The sequence below is a fragment of the Aquila chrysaetos genome, chromosome 5, assembly GCF_900496995.4.
Source record: "Aquila chrysaetos chrysaetos chromosome 5, bAquChr1.4, whole genome shotgun sequence".
NCBI classification, from domain to species: Eukaryota; Metazoa; Chordata; class Aves; order Accipitriformes; family Accipitridae; genus Aquila; species Aquila chrysaetos.
In genome coordinates this window covers 75208941-75230095 of record NC_044008.1, presented here as the reverse complement: position 1 = coordinate 75230095, position 21155 = coordinate 75208941, and the positions used below count along the sequence as shown (strand labels likewise).

At 72.0% G+C, this 21155-nt stretch overlaps 1 protein-coding gene across 1 annotated transcript in view; it reads left to right on the top strand.

Moving 5' to 3' along the window:
• The window catches only part of BAHCC1 (BAH domain and coiled-coil containing 1), a 28300-nt gene extending 9775 nt beyond the window's left edge, over positions 1-18525 (top strand). Inside the window, 28 exon segments of the mRNA XM_030012988.1 lie at positions 1055-1080; positions 1082-1235; positions 2344-2466; positions 2933-4365; positions 4367-4664; positions 4765-4870; positions 5019-5133; positions 5135-5228; positions 5372-5530; positions 6591-6784; positions 7196-7553; positions 7645-8364; positions 9587-9771; positions 9894-10030; positions 10258-10359; positions 11178-11292; positions 11386-11629; positions 11880-12044; positions 12152-12477; positions 13094-13201; positions 13288-13550; positions 13655-13730; positions 13811-13919; positions 14004-14126; positions 14206-14379; positions 15033-16177; positions 16937-17173; positions 17267-18525. Of these exon segments, the coding sequence (XP_029868848.1) occupies positions 1055-1080; positions 1082-1235; positions 2344-2466; positions 2933-4365; positions 4367-4664; positions 4765-4870; positions 5019-5133; positions 5135-5228; positions 5372-5530; positions 6591-6784; positions 7196-7553; positions 7645-8364; positions 9587-9771; positions 9894-10030; positions 10258-10359; positions 11178-11292; positions 11386-11629; positions 11880-12044; positions 12152-12477; positions 13094-13201; positions 13288-13550; positions 13655-13730; positions 13811-13919; positions 14004-14126; positions 14206-14379; positions 15033-16177; positions 16937-17173; positions 17267-17473 (7496 nt within the window). The 3' untranslated portion in view covers positions 17474-18525.
• The last annotated feature ends 2630 nt before the right edge of the window (positions 18526-21155 follow it).

Sequence of the window (21155 nt, the reverse complement as noted above, 5' to 3'; positions counted from 1 at the left end):
GTGCCGGGGAGGGGGCGGGCGGCCACGGCCCCGCCAGCCCACGTCGGCACGCACGGACGCGGGGAGTAGGGCCACGCGGCGAGGGGTGGACGATGCTTTCCCCCTCCCCTGCCCCGCCGGCTCCTGCCCGGCCGCTGGCCACCGGCTCTGATGTTTCCATCATGATCTCACGGCTCGGCCGGGGTGGGGATCGGGATGGGGAACGCTGGCCTGCGCCTCGCCGGGGGGTGCTGGGGCCCCCCGGGGCTGCGGGGGAGGCTGCCGGAGTCAGGGTGGGGGCTGCCCCCCCCGCCCTGTGCTTCCCGTGCCGGCCGCGTCTTCCCCGCACGCCTGCCCCTGCCTTGCACACGCGTGCACGCAGGCGTGTGCACACGCATGCGGCTCTGCCCCCCGACCCCTCACGGTGTCGCGGCCCCGGGGAGCTGCTGCCCCAGTCACAGGTGGCCGTCCCAGTGTCCCCAGCCCTCCTCCCATCGCCTCCTGGGCACTGGCAGGGCTCCGGCTGCCGCGGCCGGCAGCTGCCCGTGCTGGCAGCGGGATGGCCCAGCTCGCCACGGCACGGCACGGCCCGGGCCCCAGGGAGGTTGGGCTTGTCCCGGTACCGGGGGCAGCCGGTGTCACCCAGCGGCTCAGAGCTGCTGCTGGAACCGGGGGGAGAGCGGCAGCGTGGGGAGCCACACGCGTGTGCAAAGCCTCCCATGTGCCGGCACACGTGTGGTGTGCCCAGGGCACGCACACGCGGTCAGGGGCAGGGCACCGGTGCCCCTCGCACGGCTCTGCTGCGCCTCACTCGCCCCAGTGCGTGTTTGAGCCCCATGGGGCTGAGGGGACGTGAGGGGTGTGCGTGCACGAGGGATGCGCGCGCACAAGCAGCGTGCGTGCACGAGAGGCGTTGCGTGCACAAGGGATGCACAAATGCAGCGTGGGCTGCGCACAGCCCTGCAGCAGGCGTGTGCACACGAGCGTGCACGAGCGAGCGTGGCGGCACGGCGGGGCGGGCGTGCGAGCCGGGGCACGGGCAGCCCTCCCCTGACTCTCTCCTCTCCCACCGCAGCCGGCAGCGGCCTGATGGGGAACGCGCCCCGCCTCCTCCTTCATGGGGGGCTTCCTGAGCAGCAGCCTGGGCTCGGGGGCACCCAGCCATCCCGCCGGCCCCACCGCCTCCCCCCCGGAGCCGGCTTTCCGCGGGCCCCACTCCGGCACCTCCCAGATCTGGTTCTCGCACTCCCACGAAGGTGAGCGGGCGCCGGGGCAGGGACGGGTGGCAGCACCCCGGGGTGGGTGGGCAGGGTGTCCCTGCAGGGTGGCCGGGACGCAGCTGGGGCTCTGCCCGGTGCCGGTGGGTGACGTCCAGCTGTCGCCCACGCGGACGGGGTTTGGACCTCCCAGGCGCCGGCACACGGGGTGGTCGTGGCAGCCGGCCGGCGCGGGCACGTGGTTGGCACCCAGCGCGCTTCAGGGTGGCGGCGGGGGGTGCGCGGCCGGCGGCGTGCCCCGCGGATCCCCCTGGGCATCCGCGGCGACCAGGCTCAGCACCCCGGCAATCGGTGCTCAGGGCGGGCCGGAGAGCCTCGTGCCGGGCTGCAGACTCCCGCCCCGTGCCAGGAGCTGGGCTGAGGCCAGGCCAGCTCGTGTCACTGGTGGTGAACCAGGGCCTGCGCCCCCCTCCGGCGGCAGGGACCCCCGTGCCGGGGCAGGCTGCAGCGCGGGGACCCCCGGGGCTGCACGTACAGCCTCGGTTAAGCAGACACCCCACGCGGTGGGGAGCGGGGGCTCCCCGCGGCCCGGTGCCGCCCCCGGCGCCCCGCGGCACGCCGGCATCCCCGTCCCCACCTGAGCGGCCGGAGCGAGGGCTGACAGAGTTAAGGAGCGGGGAGGTGGTATTGGCGCGGGGCCCTGGCAGCCAGCCCAGCTGGTAGTTTGACCGGCTGCCAGTTGGCTCCCGGCGTGCCGGGGCCTGCGCGGCGTGCCGGGGGGGCGCGGGGGGGGGCCGGGCAGCGCACGCGGCTCCGGCAGCACAGCACCCGCCGCTGATGGACAGCCCATCCGAGCGCGCCGGCTAACGAGCCTGCAAGGGCTGTGCCGGGCCGCCGTGACGCGGCCACCACCGCCGCCACGAGTCTGTGGGGTCTCAGCCCGGCGGCAGCTCCCGGGGTGGGGGGGGGGGGCAGGGGTGTCCCTCGCCCAGGGGATATTACAGGCTCCGGCAAAGCATTTATAGCCGGAGCGGCGCGTGGCCGGGCTGCTGTGGCGCGGTGCGCGCCGTGGCACGGCACGGAGGCGCCGCGGGGGGCCGTGCGCCTGCGAGCGCGCCCTGGCCCCCCCTGACCGCCGTGTCCCCAGCCCCGGGGTACCCCCGCTTCTCCGGGAGCCTGGCCTCCACCTTCCTGCCCATGAGCCACCTGGACCACCACGGCAACAGCAACGTCCTCTATGGCCAGCACCGCTTCTACGAGAGCCAGAAAGGCAGGTACCGGGGTCCCGGCACGGCGCCGCGGTGCCACCGCAAACCCGCAGCCTCCGGGGCTGGTCGGGGTCTGCCCGCAGGGGCACGTGTCCCCGGCCAGGCACGGGTGGGGGGCTCAGCGCCCGTCCCCAGTGCCGGTGCCCGGCGTCAGGGTGGGGGGCCGGCGGCGGAGCAAGCGCCGGGTCCCCGGGGAGGAGCGGGGCCGGCGGGCGCGGGGTGGTGGGCACCCGTCCCAGCTGCCGCCGCCGCTCTCGCTTTTCACAATATTGTGGCGGGTGCTTAATAGGGAACATTGTTTGGGTGGGAAATGGAGCTAATTAGGCCGTGCCTTCCCCTCTGCTCCTCCCCTCGTTAGCGGGGAGCCGGCGCTGGCACGGCCGCGGTCCCGGGTGCCCGGACCCGCGCCGTTGTTCGGCGGAGGCGGGGGGTTGGTGCGGGGGGCTCACCCGTCGTCCTCTCCTCCAGATAACTTCTACCTGCGCAACCTGCCCACCCAACCCGCCCTGCTCCCGGCTGGCCACGGCTTCCCCGGCATCGCCCGTGCCGCCCCCGGGCCCCCCGCCGGCTCCTGCAGCCGGGAGCGGGAGGCCGGACCCCTGCCCAAGACCCCCAAGGACTACGACCGCTTCCTGGCGGGCAAGGAGAAGGTGGGCAAGGGGGACCCCAAGGAGCGACCGCCCGAGGAGGACCCCAAGGAGCGGCACAAGGCGGTGCTGCCGGTGCCGCCGGAGGGGCACTGCAAGGAGGGGCTGCCCCCGCGGGGGTCCGGCGACGGCCGCCCCAAGCACCTCGCCTCCTGCCTGCTGGGCGCCAAGGGGCTGGAGGGCGACGCCGGTCGCGCCGTGCTGCCCAGCTGCGCCGGCAGCGCCCTGCCCCGCGCCGGCCGCTGCAACGCCAAGGAGCCGTGCCGGGGCGAGCGGGAGCCGGGCGCCCCCGAGGCGCCCCAGCCTTACGGCGAATGCGTGGAACGGCGGCAGATGCTGCACCACGCCGTTTCCTACGCGGTGCCCGCCGGGCCGGCCCCGCTCGGCCCGACCGCCGGCTCCTTCCCCTGCCTGCAGCTGCACGCCGGCCCCGAGGTGCTGTGCCCGCTGCCGGAGCCGGCCGGCCGGGAGCTGAAGCTGAGCGGGGCCACGCTGGTGCCCTCGGTGGGACACCTGACGGACAAGAGCCGCTCCTTCCAAGTGGCGGCGGAGGCCGGCGGGCTGGAGCGCGTCGAGGGCAAGGAGCGGCACGCCGAGGCGGGGGCCGAGCCCCCGGCCGCTTACGGCGGCCCCTTCCACCACCACCCGCTGAAGGCGGAGGGCCCGGCGGAGCGGCGGCTGGAGTGGGGGGGTCCCGGCGCCCGGCTGAAGGGGCTGGAGTACCTGGGCGGGGGGGCGGCCGAGGGGCCCCCCTTCGCCGGCCGGGGGCCGGCACCCAAGGGCGCTCTGGAGAAGGGCTACTTCGAGGTGCCGCCGGCGCCCGACTGCTCCCGCGCCGCCCGCCCCGACCCGCTGGGCGTCCGGGTCGGTCCCTCGTGCTGCACTTTAGAGAAGGGCCCCCCCAAGGACCCCCCGCCCGGGCCGGCTCCCCAGAAAGTGGCGCGGATCCGGCACCAGCAGCACCCCGAGACGGAGGCGGCCGGCGCCGGCCCCGAGGGCAAGCGCAAGCCCCTGGAGCTGAGCGCCCTGGGCTACGGCGGGCCCCCCCTGCCCCCCTGGGGCGTGCAGGGCCAGGGACCCCCCCTGGCCGTGGCGGAGGAGCGGAAGGGACCCTACCTGGACCCCTTCGGCACGAGTCTGCAGCAGGCTGCGTTGATGACTCAGGGCCCGGTGCTGGGCCAGGAGGTGCCGGCCGCCGCGGATGAGGTCTCGGCCATGAAGAACCTGCTGAAATACAGCAACCAGGCGCTGCTGGGGGGGGCAGAAGGGCCCCCCCTTTGTGGGGCTGGGGGGCGTCAAGGGCAGCTGCGCCCACCAGGACGCCAAATTCCCCCCGGGGAAGGGGCAGCCGGAGCTGGAGCGGCCGGACTGCGCCCGCGGCCGGGAGCACGACGGGCTGGCCCCCGGCGAGGGCGAGGTGCGACAGCCGCCCGTCGGCATCGCCGTGGCCGTGGCGCGGCAGAAGGACACGCTCGGGCGACCCGAGCCCTCCTACGGCGGCGGCGGCGGCGGCGGCTCCGGGCGGCAGGGCCGGGCGGCCGCCGGTATCAAAGGTAGGTGCCGGTGGGAAGGGGGGTGGTGGCGGTGGTGGTGGCGGCGGCGGGGGGGTTCGGGCGGTGCCGCGCTGATGCCGCCGTCCCGTCCCTGGCACAGCGGGCACCGCGCGGCCCATGCACCTCATCGACCTGGAGGCAGAGGAGGAGCGGGGTCGGCTCTGCGAGGAGCGCCTGGGGCTGCCGGGGCGAGAGCTCCTTCTCCAGTAAGCGCTGTGGTGGGGGGACTGGGCGGGGGGGTCACCCGCCTGCTGGGGCTGTGTCCCCCCCCCTCCCCGCCTGCGGCACACGGCGCCGGCACGCTGCCCCACGCACCGTGTCCGTGTCCGTGTCCCCCCCCCTTTCTTCCCGCAGGGACAACAAGGACCTGGTGGAGTTCGCCCGGATGCACCCGTCGGGGGGGTGTCCCGGGGAGCTGACCCCCCACCTGATGATCGCCGGGGGCTCCTCGCTGCCGGCGGGGCAGCTCGGGGGGGGACCCCGCCGCCCATGCCCACCCGGCACACACGCACTGGCTGCCCCGCACCCGCAGCCCCTCCATCTGGATGGGGGGACACTCCTACGGTCAGTGCCGCCGGCAAAGGGGGGTGGGGGGGGAGCTGTGGGAGCGGGGCTGGCCGGGTGCTGTGCCCCCCCCTCCCCAGAAGTGGGGTGCTGCCCCCCCCCCCCCCACCCCCAGTGCTGATGGCCCCCCCCCGGCACGACAGGCATCGGCCATCCCGCGCTGCACCAGAACCTGCCGCCCGCCTTCCCCGCCTCCATGCCCAGCACCATGCAGCCCGTCTTCCCCCTCTCCCAGGACCCCCCCGCCCAGCTCGTCATCCTGCCCACCGAGCCCCCCGCCCACGGCACCCCCCACACGCTGGGTAAGGCTGCGATGGGGGATGGCCGCGGGCACCTCCACCTTGTGCCGGGGGGTCCTGGGGGTACCTGCTGTGGGGTTTGGGGCTGGGGGTGCTGGTGGGGAGGTGATGGGGTCCCTGGGGGTGCTTTTGGGGCTGCAGGAGTGGGAGATGGGGTCCCTGGGGGTGCAGGGGTGGGAGATGGGGTCGCTGTGGGTGCTTTTGGGGTTGCAGGGGTGGGAGATGGGTCCCTGCAGGTGCTGCTGTGGAACTAGGGGTGCAGGGGTGGGAGATGGGGGTCTCTGTGGGTGTTTTTGGGGGTGCAGGGGTGGGAGATGGGGTCCTTGGCGGTGCTTTTGGGGTTGCAGGGATGGGAGATGGGTCCCTGCAGGTGCTGCTGTGGAACTAGGGGTGCAGGGGTGGGAGATGGGGTCCCTGTGGGTGCTTTTGGGGGTGCAGGGGTGGGAGATGGGGTCCTTGGCCGTGCTTTTGGGGTTGCAGGGGTGGGAGATGGGGTCCTTGGGGGTGCTGCTGTGGAACTAGGGGTGCAGGGGTGGGAGATGGGGTCACTGTGGGTGTTTTTGGGGGTGCAGGGGTGGGAGATGGGGTCCTTGGCGGTGCTTTTGGGGTTGCAGGGGTGGGAGATGGGTCCCTGCAGGTGCTGCTGTGGAACTAGGGGTGCAGGGGTGGGAGATGGGGGACCCTGTGGGTGCTTTTGGGGATGCAGAGTTGGGAAATGGGGTCCCTGTGGGTGCAGGGGTGGGAGATGGGGTCCTTGCTGCTGCTGGGGGTGCAGGAGTAGGCGGTGGTGATCCCTGCAGCTGCTGAGGGTGCAGGGGTGGGAGATGGGGTCCCTGTGGGTGCTTTTGGGGGTGCAGGGGTGGGAGATGGGGTCCTTGGGGGTGCTGCTGTGGAACTAGGGGTGCAGGGGTGGGAGATGGGGTCCCTGTGGGTGCAAGGGTGGGAGATGGGGTCCCTGTGGGCGCTGCCAGGGTTGCAGGGCTAGGGGGGCACCACTGGGGTCTGTGAGGTGACCCCAAGGTGGGTCCCCGCTTGACACCCCCCCTCTCCCCACCACCGGCAGCCGACGTGATGGACCAGGCGTCGCTGTGGCCCCCGATGTACCCGGGCCGGGGCCCCGGCGCCCACCTACAGCACACGGGGCAGCTGCCCGTGTACTCCCGCTCCCAGTTCCTGCGGCAGCAGGAGCTCTACGCCCTGCAGCAGCAGCAGCGGGCGGCCCAGGCCCTCGAGATCCAGCGCCAGGCGCACGTCCAGGTGCCCACGGGGCTGGGGGCGGCGGGGGAGGGGGTGTCGGGGGGGCCGGGGTGCATGGTTGTGGGGCTGGGTGTGGGATGGGATGCGGGGCTGGCTTGAGGATGCAGGGCTGGCTTGAGGATGCAGGGTTGGCTTGAGTTTGGGGTGTAGAGTGGGGATATGGGGCTGGATGTGGGGCTGGGGCGTGAGATGCTGCTGCGTGAGATGTGGGGCAGGGCAGGGGGATGCGGGGCAGGGCTGGGGGGCTGCGGCCAGGCAGTGGGGCAGGGTCTGGTCTATGGGGTTGGGCTGTGTGGGGCTGGGGGAGGCAGGGCTGGGATGTAGGGCAGGGTTGTAGGGTGCTGGGCAGGGCTGGGGGGGCAGGGGTCGGGCGGTGGGGCTGGCGTGTGCCGACCTCGGTGTCCCCCGCAGCGGAAGCCGGAGGAGCAGCCCCTGGAGCTGGAGGACGGGGGTCCCGAGAAGCCCCTCAAACCCTCCCACAAAGCAGTTGCCTTAAACCCCCCGGCCAAGGGCCTGTCCTCGGCGGCCCCCGGGCCCCCCAAGCTGTCCCCTTGCTGCCACTCTCCGGCCCTGCGGCACCCGGCCAAGTGCCCCGTGGCCCTCCCCGCGGCCCCCTGCACTTTACCCGTCTGCCCCGCCGCCAGCTCCGCCGTGGCCCCCCGCTCCCCGGCCGACAGCCCCCTGCCCGTCCAGAGCAAGGGCAGCGACGGCGAGGACAAGCGCGGAGAGGGGCAGCCGCCCCGCGACTACCCCAAGTCCCTGGAACCAGGTAGGAGCCGGGGCGGCGAGGAGGAGGAGGGCGGCCGCGGTGCCGAAAGGTGCCGGGGGTTCCCCGCTGAGCATCGCCCGCTTCCCCGCAGACCTGCCCCCCGGCTACAGCTACCCCGCCGCCGGCATGGGCTTCTCCGAGGCGCACTCCGCCGAGCCGGCTGACCCTGACACTATGCACGCCGGCTCCCCGCCGGCTGAGCCCGAGCAGTCCCGGACCTTCAGCCCCGCCGGCGAGGTGTTGCGGGAGCCGGGCCCCCCGCGGGAGCCGCCAGCCGGCGGGGCGATGGTCGAGGGTCCCGGGGCTCTGCTGCACCGCCATCACCTCCTCCTCGCCCCGGGACCCCTCTGCGGGGAGCGGGGTCCGGCCCCGGCCGCGGGGGCCTCCGAGGAGCGGGCGCCGGTGCCTTTTGGGGTGCGCCGGGAGGCGGCTCAGGGAGTGCCGGAGCAGAGCCCGCCGGAGCAGCAGCGCCCGGTGCCCGTGGTGGGGGCCTCCCCGCTGGCCCCCACCGTGGAGGAGGAGGAGGAGGAGGAAGACGAGGCTGACAGCGATGGCTCAGAGCCGGAGGGCAGCTGCGAGGAGGAGGTTGGCGACGGCTCTGCTGGGCGACAGGGCTGCCCCGGCGGGCTGGAGGCACTGATTGCCGCTGGCATCGACCTGGGGGAGCTGCCGGCGCTGGGCTCGCCCGGGGAGCCCCCCCCCGCCCCCCCCTCGCCCGCTCCCCACGCCTCAGGGATCCCCGGCATCGCCCTGCTCAGCGAGCTCGCCGACCTGGAGCTGCGCCGGCGTCGTTGTGACTTGGCCCTGGAAGGTGAGCGGCCCCCGGTGCCCCCCGGCATCCCCTGTCCGTCCCGTCCCGCCACGGTGCCCCGTCCTCCCGGTGCCCACTGCCCCCCCAGTGCCGCACTCGCGCGTCCCGGTGCTGCCCGCCCCACGGGTGCGCGCGGCGGGTGCTCTGCGCAGGGCGTGCAACGGAGGAGTCGTGCAGCGCGCGTGCAACGGAGGAGCTGCGGCGTGGCGGGGCCCGCGCGGGGCGTGCGAGAGCGGGGCTGCTCTTGCACGAGCTCTTGCACGAGCAGGGCTGGGCAGCGCACGCGTCGCGCGGTGGAGAAGGGGGCCGCGCCTGCGTTTTCGGTGCAGGGGGCTGTACTTGGCATTTGCGGCGCAGGGCCGCGTGCCCGTTTGCCGCGCAGGGTCGCACGCGCGCCGGCGGCCGAGGAGCGAGCGGCCTTGCTCGCGTGCCGGTGGTGCGGTGCCGTACGGTGCGCGGCGGCCGGGTCCCGCTCGAAGCCCCAGGGCCGTCTCCGGGGCTCTGCTCCAGCGCTGGCTCCAGGCAGGCGCCGGGATTCCCTCCCGGCTCGGCTTCCCCAGGGAATCCCGGGGGCCCCGGCGGGGAAGGGAAGGCCGTCCTGGCGCGCGTCCCCAGCGCTGCCGCGGGCGGGTGGTGCACGGCGGGCGCGTGGCGCGGCGGCGGTGCCCGGCGTGCTCGGCGCTGCCCGTGGCCGTGCGTGGCACGGGGCCGCGACGCTGCGGGGCGGCGGAGGCGGGGGGGGAGGAGGCTGACCGTGGGGCCCCGCTCCCTGACACAGATGGGGTGGCCGGATGGGTCGCGTCACCGCGTCCCTCCCAAGCCCCGGCCTTGGCTCCGTTCGCCGATGAGTTCATCGCTGGCCGCCGCTGCATGCCCGGCCCCGTCCGCCCCCCCCCCCCCCCCCGTCTGCCGCCCCCCCCCCGGCCCCACGGCCGCCCGAGGACGCTGGCCGTGCCGCGCCGTCCCGCCGCCCACCGTCACCCCCTGCGTCACCCTGCGGCCACCCCGGGGCACCCCGCTCATACGTAGCACCCCACGGCACGGTCCCGTGCCCTACGGCACACCCCGCCCCACAGACGCCCCTCCTCGCCCCGGCACGGCCCCGGTAGCGGTGCCGGTGCCACCGCGGCGTGCACGGGCCGTTGCGCAAGAGCACGCGTGGGGCAGCGCGGGGGTCCGGGGCACATCCCTCGCCGGCCCTGCTGACCTCCCATCCCGGCAGGGGAGGACGAGGACCTGCTGGCCTTCAACCTGCAGAACCTGGCCACGGTGGCGGCCGCCTGGTCGCTGGTGGAGGCGGCCAGCCGGGAGGGCAGCCCCCCCGCGCTCAGCCCCTTGCCCACCTCCCCGCCGCCCCGCGCCCGCATCCCCCGCCGCAAGTACACCTGGACGCCCAAAACCAAGGCCGTGAGTGTCTCCTCGCGTGCGGCGAGGGCGGGAGGTGGGATGAGTTGTGCCCGGTCTCAGCCCCGGGGCCGAGGCTGCCGGCGCTGCGAGCTGTCCAACCCCCCCCCCACCCCGGCCCCCAGGTTTGCCCCTTGAAGGCGGCCATCGAGCAGCTCAACACGCAGGAGGTGGAGGTGCGGATGCGGCTGGCCGAGCTCCAGCGCCGCTACAAGGAGAAGCAGCGGGAGCTGGTGAAGCTGCAGAGGCGGCATGACCACGAGTACGTCCCCCGTCCCCGTCCCGGTCGGGTTCCGAGGCCGGGGAGGAGGGGGAGGCATCCCGTGGGAAGCGGGGAGGTCAGGGAGGGAGCGCCCTCCGCCGAGCGGGACAGCGGTGGCGGTCACCGGTGCGATGAGTTTGGGGCCATCCTCAGCCCGGCTCGGCGGAGGGGCACCGCCTGCAGCGGCCGCGCGGCTCAGGGTGTCCCTGGTCTTGCCGCGGCTGCAGGCGTGACGAGAGCTCCCGGAGCCCGGCGCGGCGCGGCCCGGGGCGGCCGAGGAAGCGCAAGCACTCCAGCACGCTGGGCAGGGCCGAGAGCCGCAAGGTCAAGTGAGTGACCGGCGCCGCGTGCCCTCCTTGTCCCGGGGGACGGGCCACCGGTCCTGCTGCCGGGGGGTCTGGCCGTCCCGCCGCGGGGGTGGCGGTGCTCAGGGGGCCGCCCCGTCGCATCCCCCCCACCCCATCCGCCGTCAGCAGGAGCCACGTTTCGGGGGATCCGGCTGCTCGCTCCGGCGCGTTCCCGCTCTCGACCCGCTTGCGGCGGAGTTGGGGGGGGGGCTCGGCTGGGCGGCAGCACCGTGTTCCCCCTCCCGCCGGCTGCGGGAGCAGCGTTGCATAAAAGCCTCTTTATCTGCGCCGTATAAAGCCATTGGTCACGCTGCAGCGGCGTTCATCGCTGCCGGCGCTTTATTATTACCCATTAGCCGCCCGGCGCAGCCGTTTCCCCACTCCCGGGCCCTGTATAATTGTCCTTCTCCGCTACAAATTGCCTCTCCCGACAGGCCCATTTGCATAAATCCTCCGAGCGAGTCCAAACACGCTTGGAGCGTGTGTGCGCGCACGGCCCCCGGCCCCCCCGTTCGGTAATAACAGTTAAATCTGCGCTAAATGGTTCCTTCAATTAAGACGGAGGTGGGGGGGGGGGGGAAAAAAAAAAATTAATCTCTAGGTTTTATGTCACAAAACATTAGTGAGCGAGTGAAGGTTACGGGGAGCAGGGGGGAAAGCAGGAGGGGAGCCAGCGGCTGGCAGTGGCCGGGGGGTGCAGGATGCGGCCGGGGGTGCGGGATCCAGCCGGGGAGGGGTGCAGGATCTGACCGGGGGGGGGGGTCCGGCGGGCACCGTGCCCACGCCGCTCTCCCCACCAGGGCGGTGAAGACCAGCCTGTCCCTGCTGTGCGCCGAGCTGCGGGGAGACCCCGAGCCCAAGAAGAAGAGGAGCAAGCTGGCCGAGGCGGCGTTCGGCAGCCTTAAGGGCTCCCCGGTGAGTCCGGACCTGCCACCGGCAAATGCCACCCCGGGGCTTGTTGGGGGGGGGGTGCCGGCCCCCTCCCGAACCTCCCTGTGCCCCCCCCAGGAGAAGGTGCGGTGCAAGAAGAGCGGGTCGCAAGGCAAGCTGGCCTGCAAGGTGGCTCACAAGGTATCGCAGCTGAAGCAGAAGGTGAAGAGCAAAGGGCTGCCCGCCGGCATCAGCCCCTTCCGCCGGAAAGACCCCAACCCCGCCGGCCGCATCCAGAAGAAGCTGTCCCGTCCCAAGAGCTCCAAGGCTGCCAAGTACCAGACGCAGGACCCCGACCCCCGCCAACCGGCAGGCTTCAAAGGTAAGGCTGGCGCGGGGCTGGGGGTGCAGGGTCTGGCAAGGGGCTGGGGGTGCAGAGCGGGTGACAAGGGGCCGGGATCGGGGGTTACATCCAGCTGCAGGGGTGGGCGGGGTGGCTCGTGCCGGGGGTCCCCAGCTCACCCTATCCTGCACGGGGAAGCAGCATCTCCCTGGGCATGGGGGGGGGGGGGGGTGCAGGGGCCACCCCTGGGTGCACGGGGTCCCTTACTGCTCCCCCCTTCCTCTTGCAGATGAGCACGACGGGGACACAGACAGCGAGGACGGCGACGATGAGCCGGGCTTGTCCCTGCCGCCCTCGGTGCCCGTGGCCGTGCTCGGACCCTCGCCGTCCTCCGTGGTGAAGATGGAGGCCAACGAAAAGGCGAAGAAGAAGAAGGAAAGGCAGGGACTGCTAGGTAACGGGATCGCCCCGCGGGGATGCCGGGGGGGGGGACGACATGGGGGATGAGGAGCCCCTCCCCGGGTGCATGCCCTGAGCCCGCTCCCCCCCCCCCCGCCACAGGGCCCTGCCGCCTCGGCAGCCCCGAGGGCGAGGTGAAGATCAAGCGGCGGCCGGTGAAGCCGGGAGCTGGCAAGCTGGAGAAGGTGCCGGCGCGGCGGAAGGCGGGCGGCTGCGAGGAGGGCGGCAAGAAGAAGCTGAAGGCTAAGCCCAAGGAGAGCCTCCGGCCACCGGCCCCCAGCGGACCCAGCGCCCCGACCCCCGCCGGCAGCCTCTTCACCGGCGCCGACCCCCGGCACTTTGGGACGAGGGACGAGGGGGCTCGCCTGGCCAGCGAGAGGCTGAAGAAAGCCACGCGCAAGAGCAAGGTGCTGCAGTCGGCCCTGAGGGTGAGTGCGGGGGGCAGAGGGTGGGGGGGGGGCACCTGTGGACCGTGGGGTGCGGAGGGATGGGTGCAAGGGTTTGCACGGGCTGGGGAGGGCTTCGATCAGACCGTGGGGTGCAGGGGCAGGGGGTGCCGGGGTCGTTGGGGAGCACCGATGAGATTATGGGGTGCAGAGGGATGGGTGCAGGTTTTGCACAGGCTGTGGGTGCTGGTGGGGCTGGGGGGGCCATCAGTGGGACCATGGGGTGCAGACGGATGGGTGCAGGAGCTGGGGGTGGTTGGGGGGCACCGATGGGACCGTGGGGATGGGGGCTCTGATGGGACCATGGGGTGCAGAGGGATGGGTGCAGGGGTTGGGGGTGCTGGGGGGGGGGGTCAGGGGAGCACTGATGGGACCTTGGGGGGGGGTGCAGAGGGATGGGTGCAGTATTTGCACAGGCTGTGGGTGCTGGTGGGGCTGGGGTGCACCAGCGCACAGGCTGGGGGTGCCGAGACGGTTGGGAGCACCGATGGGCCCGTGGGGTGCAGGGGCTGGGGTGGTTGCAGGGCACCGGTGGGCCCCAGAGGGCTGGGGTTGCCGTGGGGGGGGCCATCGGCCAGCTCTGACCCCCCTCCCGCAGCGAAAGAACGGGGCGCTCTCGCTGGCCCTCTCCCCCCGGAGCGCCAAGACCATCCTGAGCAAGGGCAAGAAGCTGGCCAAGGTGAAGAGCAAAGTGGCCACCAAGCAGGTGAGAGGCAGGAGCCGGACCCCTGCCCCGGCACGGACCCCCCCCACGCCGTGCCCCCCACCCACCCTGAGCTCTCTCTCCCTCAGTGCAAGGGCCGGGCGGTCAGCAAGCTGCTGGAGAGCTTCACCGTGGAGGACGACTTTGACTTTGATGACAACAGCAGCTTCTCAGAGGAGGAGGAGGAGGGGGGCTGCTTGGCGGGGGCGGCACGGGGGGGACGCCGCTCCCCCCTGCCCCACGTCTGTGCCATCCAGAAGGAGGATCTGCGGGACGGGCTGCACATCCTCATCCCCAAGGAGGACAGCCTGCTCTACGCCGGCAGCGTCCGCACCATCCAGCCCCCCGACATGTGAGCAGGGGCCGGGGTGGGGGGGTCCCTGATGCGGGTGGGGATGCCGGGGCGGCCGGTCGGGTGCTGAGCTCCCCCCGCCCCGCTCTGTGCCCCCTCTCCAGCTACAGCATCATCATCGAGGGCGAGCGGGGGAACCGGCAGCGTATCTACTCGCAGGAGCAGCTGCTGCAGGAGGCGGTGAGCGGGGCGGGGGGGCTGGGGCGGGGGTCCCGGCGGGCAGCACGCCCCGCGGAGCCCAGCACGCCGCTTCCTCGCAGGTCCTCGACGTCCGGCCCCAGTCGCGACGCAGCCTCCCGCCGGGCACTCGCGTCTGCGCCTACTGGAGCCAGAAATCCCGGTGCCTCTATCCTGGGAACGTGGTGCGAGGTGAGGAGTGGCCGCAGGCGGCCGGCGGGGCGGGGGGGCGTGGGGGACCCCTGCCCCATCCCGACAGCCCTTCCCGTGCCGCAGGCTCCTCCAGCGACGAGGAGGAGGATGACCCCGAGGCGGTGATGGTGGAGTTTGACGATGGGGACACGGGGCACATCGCTGTCTCCAACATCCGCCTGCTGCCCCCCGACTTCAAGATCCAGTGTGAGTGGGCTGGGGCTGCGGGCAGGGGGTGGGCGGGGGGGGCAGCGGGGCCGGCCCTGACCCCACGCTCTGCCCGCAGGCACCGAGCCGTCCCCCGCGCTGCTGGTCTCCAGCTCCTGCCGGCGGACGAAGCGGTCGTGCGGCGACGTGCCCCCATCCAGCGAGCTGCCCCCCAGCCTCTGCCCGGACCGCCACGATGGCCCCGAGCCCCCCAAGAACTCGGGCAAGAAGGCGGCCGGCAAGGAGAAAAGTGGTATGGGGGGGGGGGGGGGCTGCCACCTGCGGACCACCTGCCTGTGGGGTGCCCAAGGGAGGTGGCACCAGCAGCGCTGGTGTGAGGGATGGCAGGATGCAGGGAAGGATGCTGGGATGCAGGGAAGGGTGCTGGGATACTGAGAAGGTTGCTGGGATGCAGGGAAGGATGCTGGGATGCGGGGAAGGATGTTGGGATGCGGGGAAGGATGTTGGGATGCAGGAAAGGGTACTGGGATACTGAGAAGGGTGCTGGGATGCGGGGAAGGATGTTGGGATGCAGGGAAGGGTACTGGGATACTGAGAAGGGTGCTGGGATGCGGGGAAGGGTGTTGGGATGCGGGGAAGGATGCTGGGAAGGATGCTGGGATGCAGGCGTCGGGGAGGATAGGAGGCAGGGAAGCAGGCGGGGAGAGGGGATGCAGGGAAAGATGGGGTGCAGGGGGTTGGGCATGGGGTATGGCAGGATGCAGGGAAGGGTGCGGGGCCCGGGATGGAGGAAGGGGGCGGCACAGGGCGCTGCAGCGACGGGGAATGGAGATCAGCCCGCAGGGAAGGACGTGCAGGGATGGGGGCAGTCCCGGAGCACCCCTGCCTCCCTCCGTCCGTCTGTCTGTCTGTCCTCTGCCCCTCCTGACCCCCGTCTCCCGCCAGGCAAAGCTGCGGAGGTGCTGTCGGGCGGCAAGGCGCCGGCGCTGAGCGACCCCTTCCTGGGGCGGCGCGGCGGGCCGCTGCTGAGCTGGTCGGCGGTGGCACAGACGAAGCGGAAGGCGGCGAGCAAAGGCACGGCCGTGCTGCAGAACCTCTTCCAGGTCAACGGCAGCGCCAAGAAGCTGCGGGCCAAAGAGGCCATCTTCCCCGTGCACCACCACCACCACCTCGCCGCCCCCGTCTTCGGCAACGGCTTCGGGGCCGACTCCTTCAGCCGCATCGCCAGCTCCTACGCCTCCTTCGGGGCCGGGGCTGGGCTGGTGCTGCCGGCTGCCCAGAAACTCCTGCGCTCCAAGAAGGCCGAGCGGCTGGAGGCAGAAATGGGCAAAAGCAGCCGGAGAAAGGCAGGCAGTGAGTACCTGGTCAAGCTGGACCACGAAGGGGTGACGTCCCCCAAGAACAAGAACTGCAAGGCCCTGCTGCTGGCTGAGAAGGACTTTGGGGCCAAGCTGGAGCGGCCCCTGGCCAGCCACGGCTATGCCCACGCGGCCCTGGCCGGCAAGGATAGGAAGGGTCGGGCGCCCGTGCACCAGCTGCCCGTGGGGCTGGCGCTGCGGAAATACTCGGGCCAGGCCGAGTTCACCCTGAACTGCGACAGCGACTGCCACAGCTCCTACTCGGACATGGACGAGGACGAGGAGGCGGGCGGGCTGGGCGCCGACGTGCCCTCGCGCTTTATGACCCGCCTCTCGGTTTCCTCCTCTTCCTCGGGCTCTTCCACCTCCTCCAGCTCCGGCTCCATCTCCACCTCCAGCCTCTGCTCCTCCGACAACGAGGATTCCTCCTACAGCTCCGAGGACGAGGACTCCGCGTTGCTGCTCCAGACCTGCCTCTCCCACCCGGTGCCGGCGCTGCTGGCGCAGCCGGAGGCCCTGCGCTCCAAGACCGGCACGCCGCAGCGCTGCTTCCTCACCAAGGCCGCCGCCGCCGGCCCCAAGGCCAAGCTCAAGCGCAAGGAGGCCCTCAGCTTCTCCAAAGCCAAAGAGTTCTCCCGGAGGCAGCGCCTGCCCTCGGTGGAAAACCGGCCAAAGATCTCCGCCTTCCTGCCCGCGCGCCAGCTCTGGAGGTGGTCGGGGAACCCCACGCAGGTACGGCCGGCGCCCGCCGCGCGGCACGGCACGGCACGGCACGGCACGGCACGGGGAGGGGAAGGAGCGGGGCACGGCACCTGGGGGTGCACGGGTGGGGGGTGCATGGGGCGCGTGGCAGGGACGCAGATGATGTCTGCGGGGCGCGTGGGTGCGGCGGAGTGCCTGGGGATACCGGGCAGGGTGCGCGGGCGCGTGGTGGGGTGCATGCGGTGGGGCATGGGTGCATGGGTACGTGGGGCAGGGCGCGTGGCGGGGTGCATGCGGTGGGGCATGGGTACGTGGGGCAGGGCGCGTGGCGGGGTGCATGCGGTGGGGCATGGGTACGTGGGGCAGGGCGCGTGGCGGGGCGCCTCTGTGCGTGGGGCAGGGTGCGGGGCGCACGGGTAAGACGGCAGGGTGCCAGGGGTCGCGGGGCCGGGCGCTTGAGCGCATGGGGCGCAGCGTGCCTGGGGTACGCCAGCCGCGGCAGCCGGGTGGGTGCACGGGGCCAGGTACCCGCACGCACGGGATGGGTTCAGCGGGCACGATGCTTGGGTGCTCGGTGCTGCTTACGCCGGCTGTGGCACTTGGGTGCAGGGAGCCTGCAGGGTGCAGAGGGATGGATGGGTGCTGTGGGAGCACCCCGCGGGGCTCGGCGCTGCTTTTCCCGGGTGCCTGGGGTCTCACCGAGCTGGCAGGGCGCGCACGTGCGAGTTTGGGGGACCACGCGCCGTCCCTGACCCCCCCCACCGCTTCTCCCCCCCCCCCCCCCCCCAGCGGCGGGGCATGAAGGGCAAGGCGCGGAAGCTGTTCTACAAGGCCATCGTGCGGGGCAAGGAGACGCTGCGCATCGGGGACTGCGCCGTCTTCCTCTCGGCCGGGCGGCCCAACCTGCCCTACATCGGGCGCATCGAGAGCATGTGGGAGTCCTGGGGCAGCAACATGGTGGTCAAGGTCAAGTGGTTCTACCACCCCGAGGAGACCAAGCTGGGCAAGCGGCAGAGCGACGGCAAGGTGAGGGGTGGGCTGGCTGGGGACGGGGCGGGGGGGGGGCCGGTGGCACACCGGCGAGGGGGCGGCCGGTGACGCCGTGTCGTCCGCTCGCAGAACGCCCTGTACCAGTCGTGCCACGAGGACGAGAACGACGTGCAGACCATCTCCCACAAGTGCCAGGTGGTGGGACGGGAGCACTACGAGCAAATGACCCGCAGCAAGAAGTACCAGGACCGGCAGGACCTCTACTACCTGGCGGGCACCTACGACCCCACCACGGGCCGGCTGGTGACCGCCGACGGGGTACCCATCCTCTGCTGACCCCCCGTGCCCACCCCGGGTGCGGGTTAGGGGGACGGGGACGGGCAGACCCCCCGACCCGACCCTGCACGCACCCCCCCTCCGTCGTGGGGCTCCTTCCCGGCAATTATGCAAAGCCCGGGGTGGCCGGGGAGGGATTGGGGGGGGGGCAGGGGATGTGGGGTGGGGGGCACGGGGGCGTCATCGTCGTGACGGGGGGCACGGGGGGGGGGGGGGGGCTCCCCTACAAGCCATACTTTCCCTAGTACCTCTGACTGTTTGCCAGCAGGTAAAGCAGAAATCAGGTGTGTTGTTCTATTTATTTTGCGTGTAAATATTGTATTTCTTCCGGGAAGTTTTATGGAAAACAGACAAACCAACAAAAAAAAAAAAAAAAAAAAAAAAAAAAACCACCCAACACCACCCACAAAAAAAAAAAAAAAACCAAAAAAAAAAAAATTAATAATAATATGGGGGGGGGGGGGTGGGGGGGTCGCGTTTCTGTTTCAGTGCACTGTTTCCCCCAGCCTGGCTGGGACGAGGACAGCGGGGGAGCTCTGTATATAGGGGGGACGCGGCGGCAGGGCGGGGGGCTCGGTCCCCGGCGCGGCGGCGAGCGCGGCGGGGGGAGTGGGTGGCAGGCTGGCTGGGGGGGGGGGGGGGGAGGCGGCTCTCCTGGCCCCCTTCTCCCCCTGCCCTCCCACCTCCTCCGGGGGTCCCGCCACCGCTGCCCGGCCCCAGTGCAATAGCGGGGTGGCCGCGGTGCCGGCGGACGCTGGCCCGTCCCGCCGAGCCCTGCCCGCCGCTGCCCGCTGTCGCCCCGCGCTGTAAATGTGTACAGGCCGCGCGGCGGCGGGGGCTTTTCCAGTGTAAACACTAAAAAAAAAAAAATACACAAAACAAGACAAAAAAAAAACAAAAACAAAAAAAACCCCAACAATAAAAAAAAAGGGAAAAAAAAAAAAAGGATTAAAAACACAAAGGTTTTATGAACAGCAAACTCTATGTAAAGGCCTTTTAGTATGGAACTTTTTTATTGATAACTTGGCTTATGAATAAATATATGAACCGTTGCTGGTGCCGGCTCTGCTCTCTGCTCTGCCTCAGTTTCCCTCCTGGTGCGGCCACTCCCAGCTGCACCCCCAGTTAGGGGCACCCCTGGCTGGACCCTGCACCCCCAGTTATGGGGACCCCCCCCACCCCGGGTGCCCGCAGAGGCCTCCCCAGCTCGGTGCATGCAGGAGCCGGGCAGGGTGCCGGGGCCGCAGGGCAACGGGGGGAGGGCGAAACCCCTGGGCACCCCGTCCTGAGGGCACCCCGTCCTGCTGACTTGCAGGGGTGCAGGAATGCAGGGCTGGGGGTGAGGGGGGGGGGATGCAGGCAGGGCTGGAGGGGGGGACCCAGGGCTGCAGTGGGGATGGAGGGTGCTGGGTTGGGGGGATGGAGGATGGGAGAGAGGAGGAGGATGGAGGAGGAAGGGGCTGCAGGAGCAATGCAGGAGGGAGGAAGGAGGCTGCGGGCAGGAGGAGGGGAGGCTGCGGGGTCCGGGGGAGGATGCTACAGCAGGGATGCAGGCAGGATGCAGGAAGCTGCAGGCAGGAGGATGCAGGCAGGAGGATGCAGGCAGGAGGGATGCAGACAGGAGGGATGCAGACAGGAGAGGGGCAGGCAAGAGGTTGCAGGCAGCAGGGTGCAAGTAGGAGGAAGCAGGCAGGAAGAAGCTGCAGGCAGGGGGAAGCAGGCAGGAGGAAGCTGCAGGCAGGAAGAAGCAGGCAGGCAGGAGGAAGCAGGCAGGAAGAAGCTGCAGGCAGGAGGAAGCAGGCAGGAGGAAGCTGCAGGCAGGAGGAAGCAGGCAGGAGGAAGCAGGCAGGAGGAAGCTGCAGGCAGGAGGAAGCTGCAGGCAGGAGGAAGCAGGCAGGAGGAAGCAGGCAGGAGGAAGCTGCAGGCAGGAGGAAGCAGGCAGGAGGAAGCTGCAGGCAGGAGGAAGCAGGCAGGAGGAAGCTGCAGGCAGGAGGAAGCAGGCAGGAAGAAGCTGCAGGCAGGAGGAAGCAGGCAGGAGGAAGCAGGCGGGAAGAAGCTGCAGGCAGGAGGAAGCTGCAGGCAGGGGGATGCAAGCGGAGGTGGGGGGGAGCAGAACACTCCCCACGTGGGGACAGACGGACAGGCAGAGCTCGCCCACGATTGGCCGCGCCGCAGCCAACCAGAGGGTGTCGGGATGCGGAGCCCGGCGCCCATTGGCTGGCGGGGAGCCCTTTTGTTCTCACCACCCGGGCGCCATTAACCCTTTCCCTCCGGCCGGCAGCCGCCCGCGGCGGGGGGACGGGGATGTGGCGGGGGGGGAATGAGGGGGGGTGCATGGGGGGGGGAGGGGTGCGGGGGGTGTTGGAGGGTGCGGGGACACGCGGGGGCAGGGGGTGCGGGAGGGGGGGCTGCAGGGACCGCGGCGGGGGGGGGGGGGGGGGGGGGGGGGGGCTGGTGTAACGGGGACGGGGACGGGGGTCCGGGCCCTTCCTTCGGGCCCCCCCCCCCATCCGCTCCCCGGGGCGCTCCGGGACCCCCCGCCCGTCCCCGTCCCCGTCGGGGCTGAGACCGCGCGAACTCGTGTCGTGTGGCGGAGCGGCGGAGCCGTGCTGCCCCCTGGCGGCCGCCCCGCGACAGGGCGCGACCGACGGACGCCGGGGGCGGACCGACGGACAAAAGGCCGGGCAGGATGGACGGACAGATGGGGTGGATGGGTGGGCGAATGGAGGGACGGGGGGGGAGGACGGACAGACGGGCAGGTGCAGGGAGGGGTGGGCAGACAGATGGGTGCGCAGAGGGCCGGACGGATGGACGGACAGACGGGCGGACAGCTGGGTGTGGGTGCTGGCCAGTTGGTGAGCGCAGGTGCCGCGGGGCTGGGTGGGCCCCGGGGGGGGGTTGTAGGGGATGCGGGGGGGGGGGGGGGGGGGGGGGGGGGGGGCTCATCCTGCACCGGCCACCGGGAGGGACCCCTGGGGCCACACCACGGCTTGGCTGGGCCGGCGGGGCAGAGGCTGCTGGGGACGGTGCTGGTGGGGGCACCCCCCCCCCAGTCCCCCCTCCCCACGCTGGCCCTGACCCCCATCCCGGCCGCATCGCCCCGGCACTGAGCACTCGCTCGCACACGCAGCTGCGCCCAGCCATGGCCCCATCCCCTCTGTGTGTGGCCCCCCCCCCCAAGGAGGGGTGCACACCCACCCCCAAATCAACAGCTGGGGCCACGCGGTGTTCCTGGCACAGCAGTGATGGTGACCCCCCCCCCACCCCAGCTGTGCCGAGGCAGCCGCGGTGTCACCCCACGGGCTCACCCGGGCCCCGCGTGGGGCTGACGCCAGGCTCTTGGTGCCAAAAGCGCCTCCGATGGGCCTGGGCGCGGGCAAGGACAAAATGGGGGGAATGGGGACGCTTTGGGGACGGCCGGGCAGTGGTGTCACCGTGGGACACGCCGGTAAGGCCACCTGGGGCAAATGCGGCACGGAGCAACGTGGCACAGCGCAACGTAACACGACGTGGTACCGTGAACCCGGCACGGCACCCTGCGGCACACCGCGGTGCCGGCAAGCAAAGGGGCCTCGGTCCGGCGCTGGCACCGCTTTGGGCTGCGCCAGCACCCCCAGCCACAACTCGTCCTCCCCTGCTGCAGCCGGTGTCCTTGCGGCACAGTGACACCCACCGCAGCCAC